Source organism: Paralichthys olivaceus, chromosome 4 (genome assembly GCF_024713975.1).
Source record: "Paralichthys olivaceus isolate ysfri-2021 chromosome 4, ASM2471397v2, whole genome shotgun sequence".
NCBI lineage: Eukaryota > Metazoa > Chordata > Actinopteri > Pleuronectiformes > Paralichthyidae > Paralichthys > Paralichthys olivaceus.
This window is the reverse complement of record NC_091096.1, coordinates 407,875-425,000: the sequence shown is the minus strand read 5'-3', so window position 1 is coordinate 425,000 and position 17,126 is coordinate 407,875. Positions and strand designations below refer to the sequence as shown.

General features: G+C 41.0%; 2 protein-coding genes across 3 annotated transcripts in view; both read right to left on the bottom strand.

Moving 5' to 3' along the window:
• The window catches only part of c5 (complement component 5), a 17,725-nt gene extending 12,348 nt beyond the window's left edge, over positions 1 to 5,377 (bottom strand). For both annotated transcript variants that reach the window (XM_069523193.1, XM_069523195.1), the window contains exons 1-11: positions 5,225 to 5,377; positions 3,925 to 4,120; positions 3,669 to 3,822; positions 2,786 to 2,856; positions 2,586 to 2,683; positions 2,406 to 2,488; positions 2,240 to 2,330; positions 2,045 to 2,153; positions 830 to 962; positions 612 to 727; positions 121 to 309 (exon numbers count right to left, since the gene is read on the bottom strand). In XM_069523193.1, the coding sequence (XP_069379294.1) occupies positions 121 to 309; positions 612 to 727; positions 830 to 962; positions 2,045 to 2,153; positions 2,240 to 2,330; positions 2,406 to 2,488; positions 2,586 to 2,683; positions 2,786 to 2,856; positions 3,669 to 3,822; positions 3,925 to 4,120; positions 5,225 to 5,292 (1,308 nt within the window). In that variant the 5' untranslated portion in view covers positions 5,293 to 5,377. The remainder of the gene's footprint in view (positions 1 to 120; positions 310 to 611; positions 728 to 829; positions 963 to 2,044; positions 2,154 to 2,239; positions 2,331 to 2,405; positions 2,489 to 2,585; positions 2,684 to 2,785; positions 2,857 to 3,668; positions 3,823 to 3,924; positions 4,121 to 5,224) is intronic.
• Positions 5,378 to 6,350: 973 nt separating this feature from the next.
• Positions 6,351 to 14,140, bottom strand: LOC109644195 (PR domain zinc finger protein 12-like). The gene is made up of 6 exons (XM_069522873.1): positions 13,817 to 14,140; positions 12,611 to 12,676; positions 10,778 to 10,902; positions 10,075 to 10,230; positions 9,303 to 9,417; positions 6,351 to 8,337 (listed from the first exon to the last, which is right to left on the bottom strand). Exons 1-6 carry the CDS (start codon positions 14,031 to 14,033, stop codon positions 7,868 to 7,870), a joined length of 1,149 nt encoding a protein of 382 aa, XP_069378974.1. The 5' UTR covers positions 14,034 to 14,140; the 3' UTR covers positions 6,351 to 7,867.
• Between the last annotated feature and the right edge of the window lie 2,986 nt (positions 14,141 to 17,126).

The window sequence follows — 17,126 nt, the reverse complement described above, 5'->3', positions numbered from 1 at the left end:
TAAACAACAAGTACAAACAATAGCCAGTAAACAGCAACAACTAATTAACAAATACATATCAACAAGTGAACAATAATAACAAACAAGCCTCGTGGTGAGATTGTAGATCTAGAACTCCACCTTCAGCACCGCGGTCTCTGCTTCACCGGGCGTGTTGCAGATGAAGACAGCGAGGCCGTCTGATTGGCTGTTGGCTGAGCTGGGACAGGGCATCTCCTCCACTGTCTTCCCCCGTCTGAACAGCTGTCGCTCCACCAGTTGAACCTGAACCCGGTTGATCGGCTTGTCCAGGTGATCCTTCACCAGCACCTGCAGAGACAAACCGTTGTCACATATTTCTCCCAATAATGACATTTATATAAAGTAATATGTTTGTTATGATATATACATATATATATATATATATATATATATATATATATATATATATATGTGTGTGTGTATGTATATTATGATTATTTGTTGTGTCTTTAGATTTAAATCAATATAAAATGTATTTATTCAGTATCACTAAACCTTCCAGCAGAAGGTTTTAGGTGTTTACTTCACCTGACAGGTTAATGATGTGTGAGTCTAAAGTGAGTGAGGACAGGGACAGACTGAGCGTCCACCTGGATGTTATAAGGAAGTCCAGGTTTGATGAACGGGGGCGTGGACACCAGGCTCAGACTGTAAGGTGATTTGACGAACTTCACGGCAGCAAACTCCGCCTCCTGGGTGATACCACCTGAGAGACAAGAGGCGGGGATGTAAATGTCTTAACTGTCCCAATGTGGGGACAAATATCTGGTCAGTGTTTTAGTTATACGTGTGGTGGTTATGTGAGTACCTGCGTCCTCCTGCAGCAGGACAGCGACGTACAGGTACTTCCCCATCAGACTGTTTAGATCTTTTGGTCCGTTGTGTTTGGACAGAACTTTCTCCATGTTCACAGTCACATCCACTTCACCTGTCGAGGACAACTGATGCAGCCACACACACACACACACACACACACGTACACACACACGTACACACACACACACACACGTACACACACACACACACACACATACACACACACACACACACACACACACACATACACACACGTACACACACACACACACACACACATACACACACGTACACACACACACACACACACACATACACACACGTACACACACACACACACACACACATACACACACACACACACACACACACACACACACACACACACACACACACACACACACACACACACACACACACACACGTACACCTGAATATTGTAATATTATAATAATATTGTAATAACTCATACTGCAGACATTACTGCCAGTCAGGTGAATGAGTTAAGGTTTTTAAAATGACTTTTAAAAAAAGATGTTGAAACTTTGCTGAAACAGAAACTAAACAAAGTGACCCTGAAGAACACGACCACCTTCTCTCTGTTACTCCACCGACACAGTGACGTCACCTGTCGGCTTGTGAGCTTCTGTTCTGAAGCCTCAGTTTGTTCAGCGCCATCTTGGTTTTTTAAAACCACAGGTAACCATATTTGGAGGAGTGGGGGTGGAGCCTAACTGAGAGTAACGTGCACCTAGTGGACGGTACCAGCTGTCAATCACACTGTGGTATCCCCCCCCCCCCATACACTCGGTGCTTTCTGGTCTGTTTGACTCTAAATGATCTAAATTAATAAATGAACATCAGCTGTTTGAAGAACATTTGAGACTAGAGACAAAAACTCCTGAGGACAAAGTTTCCTGACGTTATACAGTGAGAAGGGACATTTTCTATAGAAACTACCGGTGGAGTCGCCCCCTGCTGGTCATTGCACAGAACACAGGTTTCAGGCACTTCTGCATTAACTTCACTTTCAGTACCTGGAATCTATTCTGAATAGAGTCGATGAAAGTTGGCCTGTACTCACGTCCTGAGAACTCCTCATCTTCACCTAATGACGAGTTAAACACTCATACTCTGGTGCTGTTGTCCTTCAGTCGTACTGGACACATTCATTAAAGCTGGTAGAATCATTTTGTTTGTCTCTTACGCTCTCTCTGGTGACAGAGTTGGGGATGATAACTGGAGGACTCTTCCCGCTAACATAGCCGTACCGCAGAAACACCTCCCCATCGGCCACCGGAGCACCGTGCAGATACCTGAGACGGGCAGACGACACTGTGCTAAACAAACAGTTTGGACTTCACGTGTCTGAACAAGCTGTCCCGGGGACATGTTTATTCACCTGGCTGAGACCTTAAATTGGAATCTGTTGAAGTGTCCATAGCTGATGTAATTTGCTTCAGGCTCCAGGAGGATGGAGAAACTTGGAAGAACTAATACAGACACTTAATTATTGCCATTATATCTATCACCATAAGTATCAGTCGTATAATCATCATATTCCAAACCATATTCTTTAACTTCAAAGTCTGTTCTCGCTGTTGTGGTGAAGTCATCTGAGTAGGAAGCTTCAATGGACCAGATCCCCAACCTGGAAGCACAGACAGTCCAAAACATTACAAACACCCTGGAGCCACATTGATAACATTACATAGTCTCAGTAAGTTTGTTTTTGAAAGTTGTGGTACTTTGGTTTGATGGGGATCTTGAAGGGGTTTTGCATAGATGGGATTCCATTATTTAAATCAAACATCTCCACAATATCCACTGTGGTGTGATCCGGGTCCTGTGGGGGACAAAATGATCTGAGATCACTTCTGATGAAAGAAAACTAAATGTATGAACCTGTGAGCTGTTCGCTTCAGGTCCTGCAGATAACTGTACTCACCTTAAAGGTCAGGAAGACGCTGCGATTGGCCGGTCTCAGCTCCTGGTTCAGGGAGAATACCCGAACTTTGACTGGACACACACAGTAAAATTAGTTCAGCAGGAAAACTTGATTTCATCATTTGACAACCTGAATTTCTGAGCTGACGTGGAACACCTGACTTCATGCGCTGAAGAGGAGTAGCCAAATGAGGACTATCTGAACAAGGACTACCTTTGGAGCGGTTGAGGACAACAAAAGCTAGGACGACCTGAACTAGACCAACCTGTGAGAAGCTTTTCGAAGGATTGATGAGGACTACCTGAGAAGGGACAATCGGAACAAAGTAAAAAGAGGACTAAAGGAGGACCAGCTGGGTGATGACTACCTGACTTCATGAGATGATGAGGACCTAAATGAGGACCACCACTTTTGTAGTTGATGAGGAATAGCTGAACGAGGACTTTCTGATCCAGGACAACTTAAATAAGAAACACCTGAGTTTATGACTTGTTGAGGGACACCTGAATATTTTCTTCTGTAAAAATACTTTAAACATGAAGTTAAACAGTAACTTCATGTTTAAAGTATTTTTACTTCTAATGTAATAAATCCTGTTGTGTTGATGTGTTCAGTTCCATCAGCATCTATTGCACCTGGGTCCTGGAGACGGATCCTCTAAGGATGTTACACCTTGTGATCACCTGATAAATAAAATGTGATTGATTGATTGATTGATTGATTGATTGATTGATTGATTGATTGATCGATTGATGCACAATTTGACAGACATGCAGCAGATTTTGGGAAACCTCAGATGTGTCTCTGTGAATGAGGATATGAGGAGTGTGCAGGAGGTGGAGCCTGAATATCAGACATTATATAAAGGTTATTATTCTCTCACCACGCTGATGTGGGGTGTACAGCGGTTTGTCCGTTTGGATGAACATGAAGCCGTTGGAGCGGCTGACAGGGACCAAGACGTGCTGGTTGATCTCTGTTGATTGGACGTGGAGGATCACGTGTGTCACACTCTTATCCAGTTGACCTGGGTACAGCTAGAGAGAAACAGAAAAGGAAGAGACATCATGATTCATTTACACTGTACGGATGCATTTTGATAAAAATACAGTGGTTGGTAATTTTGTTGCATGACCCACCCGGACTTTTGCAGCCGCCTGATGGTGGTTCTGAGTGTTGAGGGTTACGACCTCTTGAGCTAGAACTACATGATCCGGAGCCATGGAGGTCTTTAAAAACACGTAGACCGTCTTCTCCTCTGAAAACCCAAACAACTGTAGCAGCACTGTCTCCAACGCATCCAAACGCATTGAGAGAGGAGCTGTTATCAGATACCTGCAGGAAGAGGAGGCATGGTGTCAGGTCATGGGAAGTTATGTCTTCACTGTGGTTCGTTTGACTGTCAGCAGGATCACTCAGATCTACTGAACCATGGAATTGTGCGAATAGTTGGGAGACGACCCAAGAACAAGCCCACTAAATGAAAAGATATACGACTATAATGTTGGGATATGGAACATAATACAAACCTACGAAGATAAATAGTGTTTGAGTTAAGAGGAAAGATGAAGTGTGTAGACATGTTCTTCTTAACATGCTAACATGCCTAATGTTACACACTAAACCAAAGGTCAGTAAACTCCATGTTAGTGTCTTTTACTTCATCAGGGTGTTCTCTAAACAAACAGTAAACAAAAGGAGATGTTGACGCGTTTGGTGTCTCGTCGTCTTCTTCCTGTCCAACAACCATCCTTCAGTACTCTAACCGTTGGTGAAATCTTTAACACTCATCTCGTATGTTCACACACATGCGTCCTGCAAAAGATGTAAGTTAAACAGGGGGACATTCATAAAAACATTTTCCCATTGGGGCCCCCCCAGGGTCCTGGGGGGGGGGGGGGCAAATTAAACCAAACCTGTTATGAAGCCAATGCATAGTGGACAAAAACTGTAATTGTAACATCGTCACTGTAGATGAGCTAATATGCTAAATGTAGCATGCTAATGTTGTCATTGAGGATGAACCATGGATTCATCGATTATAAGAAGTGAACGTGGGTCGTCGGTGTGGTTCCAGCTCATCCTCAGCTTTTCCTCTGGTGACACAAAAAACTGGAAATGACCTAAACGTGGTTGACGTTCATGGAGCTCAAGCTCTCGGAGCAAATGACAGAGGTGCCCCTGTTTCACTTTGAGCCCCGGTCTCGTTCAGAGTGTGAGCACAGCCCTGCTCGGCTGAACAAATATTTGAGCAGCAGATGTTAGAGTTTGTTCAGAACTGAACACGGACCAGTTTTAATTAAAGATTCTTAGCAGACCAACAAAACTCTTCAAGTAGTTGTTGAGAAACATGAGTTCCCATAATGCATCATTTAGTTTGAAGGTTTTCCTCCACAGTGTCACAAGAGTAGAAACTAATGAGAAATAAATGTTACTCACGATCTGGCCTGAGCCTCTGTCCTCCAGCAGAGACAACACACACACAACAGGAGGACACACACCTTCATCCTGCAGCTAAAGAAACACTGAAGAAGACACAACAGACTGAGACGACTGACGGACCGTCAGCAGACGCTCAGATTTGATTGGTTATTGATCAACTCAACTATTCGCAAACTTCTGTGTTTGTGTCCCAAAGGTGAATTTACTCAGCCTGTGTTTTCTGATCTTACACAACGTGTTGACTCTGAGGTTTCACTTATCAGCTCATCGTCGTCACATCAGAACAACACAGCTCACTTTTTATATGTGTCAGTACTGGGACTATATAAAGACACTGACTGTATATAAAGATGATCACTGACTGTATATAAAGACCATCACTGACTGTATATAAAGACACTGACAGTATATAAAGACCATCACTGACTGTATATAAAGACACTGACTGTATATAAAGACCATCACTGACTGTATATAAAGACACTGACTGTATATAAAGACACTGACTGTATATAAAGACACTGACTGTATATAAAGACCATCACTGACTGTATATAAAGACACTGACTGTATATAAAGACCATCACTGACTGTATATAAAGACCATCACTGACTGTATATAAAGACACTGACTGTATATGAAGACCATCACTGACTGTATATAAAGACACTGACTGTATATAAAGACACTGACAGTATATAAAGACACTGACTGTATATAAAGACACTGACTGTATATAAAGACACTGACAGTATATAAAGACACTGACTGTATATAAAGACACTGACTGTATATAAAGACACTGACTGTATATAAAGACACTGACTGTATATAAAGACACTGACAGTATATAAAGACACTGACTGTATATAAAGACACTGACTGTATATAAAGACACTGACAGTATATAAAGACACTGACAGTATATAAAGACACTGACTGTATATAAAGACACTGACTGTATATAAAGACACTGACTGTATATAAAGACACTGACTGTATATAAAGACACTGACTGTATATAAAGACACTGACTGTATATAAAGACACTGACAGTATATAAAGACACTGACAGTATATAAAGACACTGACTGTATATACAGAGGAGGGGTGACAGATGTGTCTCATGATGTGATAGTTTATTATGAGTATATAGGCTCAAATACATTGTTCTTTATAGAAGTCAACATAACATACTTCATATACTGATACACGCGTCATAAATGACCTTGTACATATACATACAGAGATAAAGTGACAGTTGAATTAAATTCTGGGCATAAAGCACATCTCATGTTATTTACATCACGTTACTTGTCTTCAGTTCTATTCTCAGTTTGATTATATAACAACTTCTTTATACAGTGACGTCGTCTGAGCCCGTCAACAGAACAACATCATCCTGTGAGATTAACAACATCCACCATATTGAAATTCAGGTTCTGTGGAATTGAACAAGTGATGAGCTTCTTCAGGTGAATCTGTGAGCGTGTGGTCGACTTACTGACGGTGTTAAAGAGGAAGTCACTGAAACGCTGTGAATATGCTAATATGTTGTAATGCTAATAATGCTAACAATGCTACGAAAGCGGCCGAAGTCTGAAAGATATCATTTCCTACCATTCCATCGTGTTTTGGTTGTTGGGTGTTCCGTTCTAAAATGACCACTGTACATGATAAATGCTAATGCTACATCAGTCAAGCTAACAGAAACTATTTTGAGTTTGAATAATATTCACGTTCGGGAAACTTTTTTTTGAGAGCTTCGATATATTTGATTTGGTGCTAAGAAGTTTGTCAGTATCGACAAACTCTGTTTTTGCTGACATGTAATAAAATATCTTTCTATTTTGAAAAAGATCAAAATTGTTAAGTTGTGACTGGAGGAGATCAAACCACCGACCTTCCTAAAAGTGGACGATCCACTTTACCTCCTGAGCTACATCTGTTTAAATAATACATTTGTTACATGTCTCTGCAAGTATGATCGGAGCTAAGACTGCTAACGGCTGTTAGCATCGGGAATAAACGAAAACTAACCAGCAGGACGATGGATTGTTCTGAAGGAGCCTGAGAGACTGTAGCGCCTCCTTGTGTTCAACACACACATTACAACCTGGAACACAGAACAGTTAGCATGCAAACCAAAGCACGACATCATCATCTCATAGATACGTGATTAGATACGAACTCATCATGCAACTGTTACACAAGTCTACACGTGTTTGTGTACTCGCCATGGTGTGTGTGTGTGTGTATACGTGTGTGTGTGTGTGTGTGTATTCATGTTTATGTATGTGTGTAATCACAGCACCACGGTGTGTGTGTGTGTGTATACGTGTGTGTGTGTGTGTGTGTGTGTAATCACAGCACCACGGTGTGTGTGTGTGTGTATACGTGTGTGTGTGTGTGTGTGTATACGTGTGTGTGTTTATGTATGTGTGTAATCACAGCACCATGGTGTGTGTGTGTGTGTATACGTGTGTGTGTGTGTGTGTATACGTGTGTGTGTGTGTGTATACATGTGTGTGTGTGTGTGTGTGTAATCACAGCACCATGGTGTGTGTGTGTGTGTATACGTGTGTGTGTGTGTGTGTGTGTGTGTATACGTGTGTGTGTGTGTGTGTGTGTGTGTGTAATCACAGCACCATGGTGGGTATATGGTGGACCAGTGATGCGGGGTGAGTCATGGCGGTCAGCTGTGGAGGGTGAGGAGGTGAGTGTACTCCCCCTGCTCCACCTATCACCACCGCTGGGGCCCCGGCCTCTCCGGTGGGCCGGTGCCGGGCGCTCTTCTGGTGCGCCCTCAGGCCGGCCAGCTGTGAGTAGGCCGACTGGCAGACGTGGCACTTGTAGGGTCGTTCTCCGGTGTGAAGCCGGACGTGGTTCCTCAGCGTGGACGACTGGCTGAAGCGTCGGTTACAGAAGCGGCAGACGAACGGTTTGTCCAGAGTGTGGATGCGCATGTGGGAGCGCAGGTTACTGCGGGAGTTGAAGCCACGGTGACAGATGACGCAACGCATGCGGCCCAGAGCAGACGAGGAGGAGGAGGAGGAGGAAGAGGAGGAGGAGGACGAGGAGGAGGAGCCCTCACAGGTGTGGAACTCATCTGGGAGGAAGAGGAGAAGGAGCACAGGGGATGAAGACTTTACTAGAGACATGGAACCATCATGGAACTATCATGGAACTATCATGGAACTATCATGGATGTATGTATGTATGTATTTTTTATATCTGTATACATTTATTTGTTATTTTTGTATATAATTTATATGTATTTATTTTATTGACTCACAGTTGAGCTTCTGTCACAGTCTCCATCAGTAGATGGCGCTGTCTCAGCAAAATAAACGAGTGGACGTTGAGTTGACTTGTTTTCATCATTTATACTCTAATTTAAATTTCACTGAATATGTCACAGTTAATATATATATATATATTTATCATATATATATATATATGATATATATTAGATTAGATTAGATTCAACTTTATTGTCATTGTACAGAGTACAGGTACTGAGACAACGAAATGCAGTTTAGCATCTAACCAGAGTGCAAAATAGCAATAAAAGTGCAGAGTCTGTGCATATGTAAAGTGGAATAATTGAATAAATAAGATATATACAGTAAGAGTTGGGCAAAAAAAAGAACAGAATTGGGACTAGCAGCAATTGAGGTAGGTAAGTACGGTTAGTACAGTAAAACAGTAAAACAGTAAAATAGTAAAATAGTATTCTAAGTACAGGTAAAAAAGACATTTTTGTGCAAATGTTCAGTGGTTGTCACTTGTGTGGGGGTGAGGGTGGGGGGGGTACAGTGCAAATGATTAGTGGCTGGAGAGGTATCCTATATATGGTAAATATATATATATATATATATGTATCCTATATATATGTATATATATATATGTATCCTATATATGGTAAATATATATAAAGTATACTAAAGTTGTGAATTTAATTCTGTTTATGTGCAGATATAATTGAAAACAGTGAGATCATGGAAACTGTGTCGTCTCCGTCAGCTGTTGTGTTTGTGGATGAGGTCACAGATCAAGAATCATTATCTTCACCGTTCTTGCTCTTCTTGCTCTGTTCGTCATCGAGTCCAGGGATTCCAGGGATGCCCAGGAAGGTGTTGTGGGAGTTTCCGTACCAGACGAGCAGCTCTTGGTCCGGAGGGATCGTCTGAGGAGAGCGACACGAAAACATCACACATTCAAACTGAGCAACTGACGTCTTTGTGCCAGCAGGGGGCGACACAGACCTGAAGTCTTCGCCAGAGATTAAAACACTCGAGTGTCTCGTTAACTGGTTTGATTCTGAAGATGTTTTTATTCTCCTGCATTTAATTGGATTTGATTCTGGATGACATCATTATTGGACTTACATGATTTGCAGTTTGTTACCAGGTTATTAAAAAACACAAATTATTATTATATTAGAACATTATTATAATATTATTTCAAGTGAACTTGGTTTCTTATTAGATAATGAAATTACACACAGACTTTACATTCACACATGTTTGGTGATTTACCACCGTGAGTAAAGATCAAATATTAAAATGATCTAATATGTTGATATTTCTGTTCTTTTACTTCGGAGATTTACTGAATATGTGTTTTTTAATTATTAAACTCTTTTTTTTCTACTTTTACTTTAGTCAAATATTTCACCTGCTTCCTGTGAAATATTCTGTTGAAAGCTCAACGAGTATTTAAACTAGAGTATTTTTACGGCGTGATATTTGAAGTGATACTTCCCCGCCGCAGTAAACAGCTCTGTGTATAAAATATATAAAAAAGTTGTAGTGCTGTGTGGACAGGTGATGCGTTCACTGACCTCCACGGCCTTGTAGAAGATGCTGCTGCCGATCTGAACCACCTCCAGGTTCTGCTCCTGCTCGTTCCTCGCACACTTGATGTAGGTCATCCAGCTCCTCTGGTCCTCCTGACTCGCATCGATGAAATACCTGACGGACCCGTCCTCGTTAAACACCTGGACACAACACACTACTTATTCACCTGGTAATACTTTAAATCCCCGATCGTTACCAGATCATTAGTCATTCAACATTTACAGGATGAGTCACTGAGACATTACGTTTCGGTAAGTTAGAAATGAGTTCGTGTGCTAGCTGTTAGCTGAGAGCTCGTCATTGAGAGATAAAGGGAGTTGGCTATGTTACCTTCATAAGCTAATGCTAATCAGTCAGTTGCCAGTTGGTCAGCGTGTTGAATAGTTAGCTGGTCTGGAAACAGTTTGATTCAGCTGATTGACCAGTTACACAATAGCTAATCAGAGCTCGTCCGTTAGCCTGGAGTTAGCCACGTGTCAGATAGCAAAGCGTTGTTAGGTTAGTTAGGTTAGTTAGGTTAGTTAGGTGGTTAATTCGGTTGGTTAGTGAAATGACTTGTTGCTGTTTAGCAGTAGAACCAATATGTCTGTCACAGGTAGAGGGCGCTATCCCAATCAGCTGGAAGTTGGTTGGTTCCAGGTGGATAAGTTAGTTCTGTGCTTGAATCATTTCCATCATCACGTTTACCTCCCACATGAGGTTGTTGTTCTTGTACAGGTCCACGTGTTCCGGTGAAATCAGACGTCCGGTGAATGGACCCATTTCTGTCCCAGCTTTAATCCACGTTTTAGAGAAAATACCCAAACCTTCACCTGCAACAACACACAAATATATATATAAATATATATATATATATATATATATTAATACACACGGCACAGAACAATGAATATATGTGTATATATATGTATATACATATATATATTTATATACATCTCTTACATCCTCATATACATTTTCTGTGTAAAATAGTAAATTCTTTTTTATCTCATCTTTATGTAAAGTCGTAGAAAAAGCTTTTCACTGCGTGTGGTCACATTTCTACACTAATATTAACTCAGGTTTAACTCTTTTATTAATATAAAATAAAAGAAGAACACGCTGACAGGTGAGATTCTTCAGGTAGATTTCATCTTCAAATGAAAAAGTGATAACTGAGCTGGTTCCAAAGTCACAAATGAGAATAGATGTTTCATTAAAATGATCACAACCAGACTTGTGGACACACAACATGTCTCCTCATCTTCATCAGTAACTCCTCAGTTCATGTGTCTGCTCCTTCGTCTCTATCAGACATGTCCTCATGTACAAATACTTTAAACATGAAGTTTCTTCTAATGTAGTGAATCTGTGGTTGTGTTGATGTCTTCAGTTCATCAGCATCTATTGTCCTCGTGTCCTGGAGACGGATCCTCACATGTGACTCTGAGCTTCAGTTACTGCTCAGAAAGTGTCTCTGCTAGTTTGACTCTTGATGAGTGAAGGACAGAGGACGTTGCTGCTTGTTGACATCGATGAGACAAAGTGAATATGAGACAAACTGGATATGAGACAAACTGAGTATGAGACAAACTGGATATGAGACAAACTGGATATGAGACAAACTGAATATGAGACAAACTGGATATGAGACAAACTGAATATGAGACAAACTGGATATGAGACAAACTGAACATGAGACAAACTGAATATGAGACAAACTGCCACTGTATTCTTATTGCACATTTGCACAAAAATGTCTTTTTTTACCTGTACTTAAAATACTATTTTGCTGTTTTACTGTACTAACCGTACTTACCTACCTCAATTGCTGCTAGTCCCAATTATGTTCTTTTTTTCACACCCAACTCTTACTGTATATATCTTATTTATTCAATTATTCCACTTTACATATGCACAGACTCTGCACTTTTATTGCTATTTTGCACTCTGGTTAGATGCTAAACTGCATTTCGTTGTCTCAGTACCTGTACTCTGTACAATGACAATAAAGTTGAATCTAATCTAAATCTAATTTTATTCTGTGAAAATATATAAAATATATAAATATCAGTTAAACCTGAGTTTATTTGAGTGTAGAATATTCAATTCAATTGTATTTGTAAAGCACCAAATCATTATAAACATTATCTCAAGGCTCTTTACAAAAAAGTCAAGACCTTAAAATGTGACCGAGACATTTGTCAGACGTTCTTAACCTGAGAGAGGATGTCGGATGGAAAATAATATGAGGAGATTTGTATTTATATATAAATATATATATATATATATATAAATATATATATAAATGTTTACATACTTTATTTATAACGTTTTATTTATTTATAAGTTACAGGTAAGACGGACGTATTGTAACTTATTTGCAAGACATTTTAATCATTGATTCTATAGAAATAAAACATCGATCATTTTCTTATTTCACATGAAAAACATTCTGGTTATTATTATTATTATGGACGTTATTAATATGATGAATAATGTTCTCATCATGATTAATAGAATGGTTGTATAGTTATTTACCTGGGACTGAACTCTGTGCGATGATCACCTCACTGGGTAAAACCAGACTGGACAACTTCTGCACCTCTGCACAAAAACACACAAAAACCAAACACACACATGTTCACAATTTATTCGACATCTTAAATCTAAAGGACATAATTCACAAACATGACAAAGATCCAAAATCAAGAGTTTTGTTCGAGCATGAGGTCCGTGAAAGAAAAAGGTTAAATTCCCCTCCAACACAATCCAACACTCCAGAGGAGAGAACCAAGTCAGAGTTAAATAAGAAAAGGAAAAATAGAATTTATAGAGTGAAATAAAAGAATTAAAAAGAGGAAGAAAATAGTCTATTTTCTCTATTTTCTCCTTTACGTCACAACCAGTGTCACGCTCCGCGCGCACCGTGACGCTGGTTGTGACTTTAATTAAGAAAATAGATTTGAATGGGGAAAATATTTTTCGATGGAGGATTTGATCCAAATTAAAAACCAGGAGAGAAAGAACCAAGTCACACACGGCACCAGGCGCCGGGGAGCGCGCACACACACGCACGCAGCGCTGCGGGATTCACGATCCTGCAAATGACAAAATAAAGTTTTAGGAACGAAACGAGAAAGTCCGGACCCCGGGCCCAGCTCCGATCTGTTCTCTGAAATTGTTCCTAACGAATTTGATGAAAAACAGAAACGAATGAACGTTTAAAATGAATTTAAAATCAGATGCTGAGAAAAGATGTGTTTTAAAGAACACGAGCAACAGAATGGATCAAAGATGAAATGAATGGAAGAGTTCATGATGTGAACGGAGTCAAAGTGTTTGATCGATGCTTGATTGATTATATATAATATATATTATATATTATATATATTATATATAATATATAATATATAATAATTACTGATGAATGATTTAATAAAGCAGAGTCATTGAGCAGGTTGGATTTATTTTATTCCTTTTTGAATCACTTTGAGTTTTTAAATTCACATTTTCTTTCAGCAACGCTTCAGTGTTTTGGTTTAATTGACAAGATTAATTATGATTTATAATCATTTATCAGATTTTATTCATGAATGATAAATTATATTGTTTTGTTTGAAAAATCAAACCGGGGCGGAATCTTGATTTCGATGATTTGAATCTCAGAATAAAACGTTTCAAGTTGAACTGAAATAATTGAAAAAGATTTCCTGATTGATTTCATCGGTTGATCGCGTCACTCACCTCCGGAGAAGGACTGCGCGAGCACCTCGGCGGTGAACGCGGTCTTGGGGCTCGAGCTCGGGGCCGTGCGCTCCTCGTGCTGCAGGTGAAGCGCGTGCTGGTGGTGGTGGTCGCCCAGCACGTGCCTCCAGCGGCCGTAGAGGAAGCTGTGCAGGATGTCCGAGGTGATGATGTCCGCCAGACACAGCGGCTGCTTCAGGGCCACAGAGGAGCCCATAGCGCGGCGCACAGAGCCGGGGGCCGCGGTCAGGGGCCCGGGGGACACGGGGGACACGGGGGACACGGGGGACACGGGGGACACGGAGGACACGGAGGACACGGAGGAGGAGAAGCCTCCGAAAGTTTTCGCTAAAAAGTCCACAAATCCAGAAAAGAAGAAAACGTCCACGGGTCCTGTTCTTTTTGAAAGAAATAAAATATAAAGTTTGTTTAAGGAGAAAAATGATAAATCAAAAATAATTTCATTAATAGAAATTAAGAAGAGAGAGAGACACGAAGCTGCTGCTGGAACAGAGGGAGAGTGAGAGAGTGTGTGAGAGAGAGAGAGTATCACTGCCCCCACATTTCTATATGAGAGAGAGAGAGAGCATCACCTCCACATTTCTATGAGAGAGAGAGAGAGAGAGAGAGAGAGCATCACCCCCACATTTCTATAAGAGAGAGAGAGAGAGAGAGAGAGAGCAAGAAAAAGAGAGAGAGAGAGCAAGAAAAAGAGAGAGAGAGAGCATCACCCCCACATTTCTATAAGAGAGAGAGAGAGAGAGCAAGAAAAAGAGAGAGAGAGAGCAAGAAAAAGAGAGAGAGAGAGCATCCCCCACATTTCTATAAGAGAGAGAGAGAACAAGAAAGAGAGAGAGAGAGAGAGCATCACCCCCACATTTCTATAAGAGAGAGAGAGAGAGAGAGAGAGAGCATGTTGTTGTTTTAAATCAGAATAAAACTGAGTTTGAAATGAGAAGAAATGACAAGTGAGGTCATCACCACTTGTAGCTTGTGTCACAGTTAATGTGCAGTGATGATGTCACAGTTAATGTGCAGTGATGATGTCACAGTTAATGTGCAGTGATGATGTCACAGTTAATGTGCAGTGATGATGTCACAGTTAATGTGCAGTGATGATGTCACAGTTAATGTGCAGTGATGATGTCACAGTTACATGCAGTGGTGATGTCACAGCTACTGTACAGTGATGTCACAGTTACCATGCAGTGGTGATGTCACAGCTACTGTACAGTGATGTCACAGTTACCATGCAGTGATGATGTCACAGTTACATGCAGTGGTGATGTCACAGTTACATGCAGTGGTGATGTCACAGCTACTGTACAGTGATGATGTCACAGTTACCATGCAGTGATGATGTCACAGTTAACGTGAGGTTCATGTTTGATTTATTTTTTTTGATTTTGTTTCTTCAGTGTCTCTGACCGTGAGACATGAAAGATCCTGATCCCAGAGTGTGTGTAGAGTGTGTGTGTCTGTAGTTTGTTTGTGTGTGTGTAGTGTGTGTGTAGTTTGTTTGTGTGTGTGTGTGTAGTTTGTTTGTGTGTGTAGTGTGTGTGTAGTTTGTTTGTGTGTGTGTAGTGTGTGTGTGTGTAGTTTGTTTGTGTGTGTAGTGTGTGTGTAGTTTGTTTGTGTGTGTGTAGTGTGTGTGTGTCTGTAGTTTGTTTGTGTGTGTAGTGTGTCTGTAGTTTGTTTGTGTGTGTAGTTTGTTTGTGTGTGTGTAGTGTGTGTGTGTGTAGTTTGTTTGTGTGTGTAGTTTGTTTGTGTGTGTGTAGTGTGTGTGTGTCTGTAGTTTGTTTGTGTGTGTAGTGTGTTTGTAGTTTGTTTGTGTGTGTGTAGTGTGTGTGTGTTTGTGTAGTTTGTTTGTGTGTGTGTAGTGTGTTTGTGTGTTTAGTTTGTTTGTGTGTGTGTGTGTAGTTTGTCTGTGTGTGTGTAGTGTGTTGTGTGTGTGTGTAGTTTGTTTGTGTGCATGTGTGTAGTGTGTTTGTGTGTTTAGTTTGTTTGTGTGTGTGTGTAGTGTGTTTGTGTGGTGTGTAGTGTGTTGTGTGTGTGTGTAGTTTGTTTGTGTGTGTGTTGTGTGTGTAGTTTGTTTGTGTGTGTGTGTGTGTGTAGTTTGTGTGTGTGTGTGTTGTGTGTGTAGTTTGTTTGTGTGTGGGTGTAGTGTGTTTGTGTGGTGTGTAGTGTGTTTGTGTGTGTGTTGTGTGTGTACTTTGTTTGTGTGTGTGTTGTGTGTGTAGTTTGTGTGTGTTGTTCACTCTCAGCTGAAGGTTTGAACAGAAGCGGCGGAGGAATGTGAGGAGGGGTGAGGAGGGGTGAGGAGATGAGGGGGGTGTGAGTGACAGAGCAAGAAAACAGATTAGAGAAGAGAGAGAAGAGATTATCAACACAATCAGTCCTTTCTCCATCCCTCCATCAGCCCCTCCTGCGTCTCTCTACACCATCATTATTCTCCCTCATCTGTATTTATGAGCTTTTATTAACATTTATTGTCCACACACACACACACACACACACACACACCTGTTGAATCAAAATGTTTCTATCATTAAATATTCAAATATTTATTTAAGTATTATTTAATTTTCAAAACGAGCACGAGTTGATATTTAGTAGATTTTGTATTAAATGTGATTTTAACGTCCAGACTCCCCCCCCCCCCCCCCCGCTCCCGGAGCTCCGTGACCAACCGGAGAGTGCGCGCTTTTGTCCGGAGACACAGACGAGAAAGAAACGAGCGAAAATCCTGGAAGAAAAGATTTTCAAATGTTTTTCAATTGATTTGACTCAATGAAGCTTCATTGTGGCTGCAGCCGTCACGCACGCGGGCGGAGCGGGAGTTTATTAATAGTTCTTATTGAAGGTGGACGCGCTTTAATGAGCTTTAACAACAAAGAGCAGCCAATCAGAAAACACTTAAGAACCCAAAGACGACGGGACACCAGGGGGCGGAGGGAGAGGCAGGTGACTGGCACGCGTAATGACAAGGGGAGAGAGAGAAGGAGGGGGGGAGAGAGAGGGAGAGAGAGGGGGAGAGAGAGAGAGAGAGAGAGAGAGAGAGAGAGAGAGAGAGGAGGAGGAGGAGGAGGAGGAGGAGGAGGAGGTGTGGATGGATCAGTGATATTGTGCCTCCTCATTAGTATTCATGTGGGAGGGACAGACGCAAATAATCCTTCTTTAAAAAACCTTTAGTAACCATCAGCTGCCCGGGAATCAAACGCTCCTCCTCTTCCTCCTCCTCTTCTTCCTCCTCTTCCTCCTCTTCTTCTTCCTCCTCTTCTTCCTCCTCTTCTTCTTCCTCTTCCTCCTC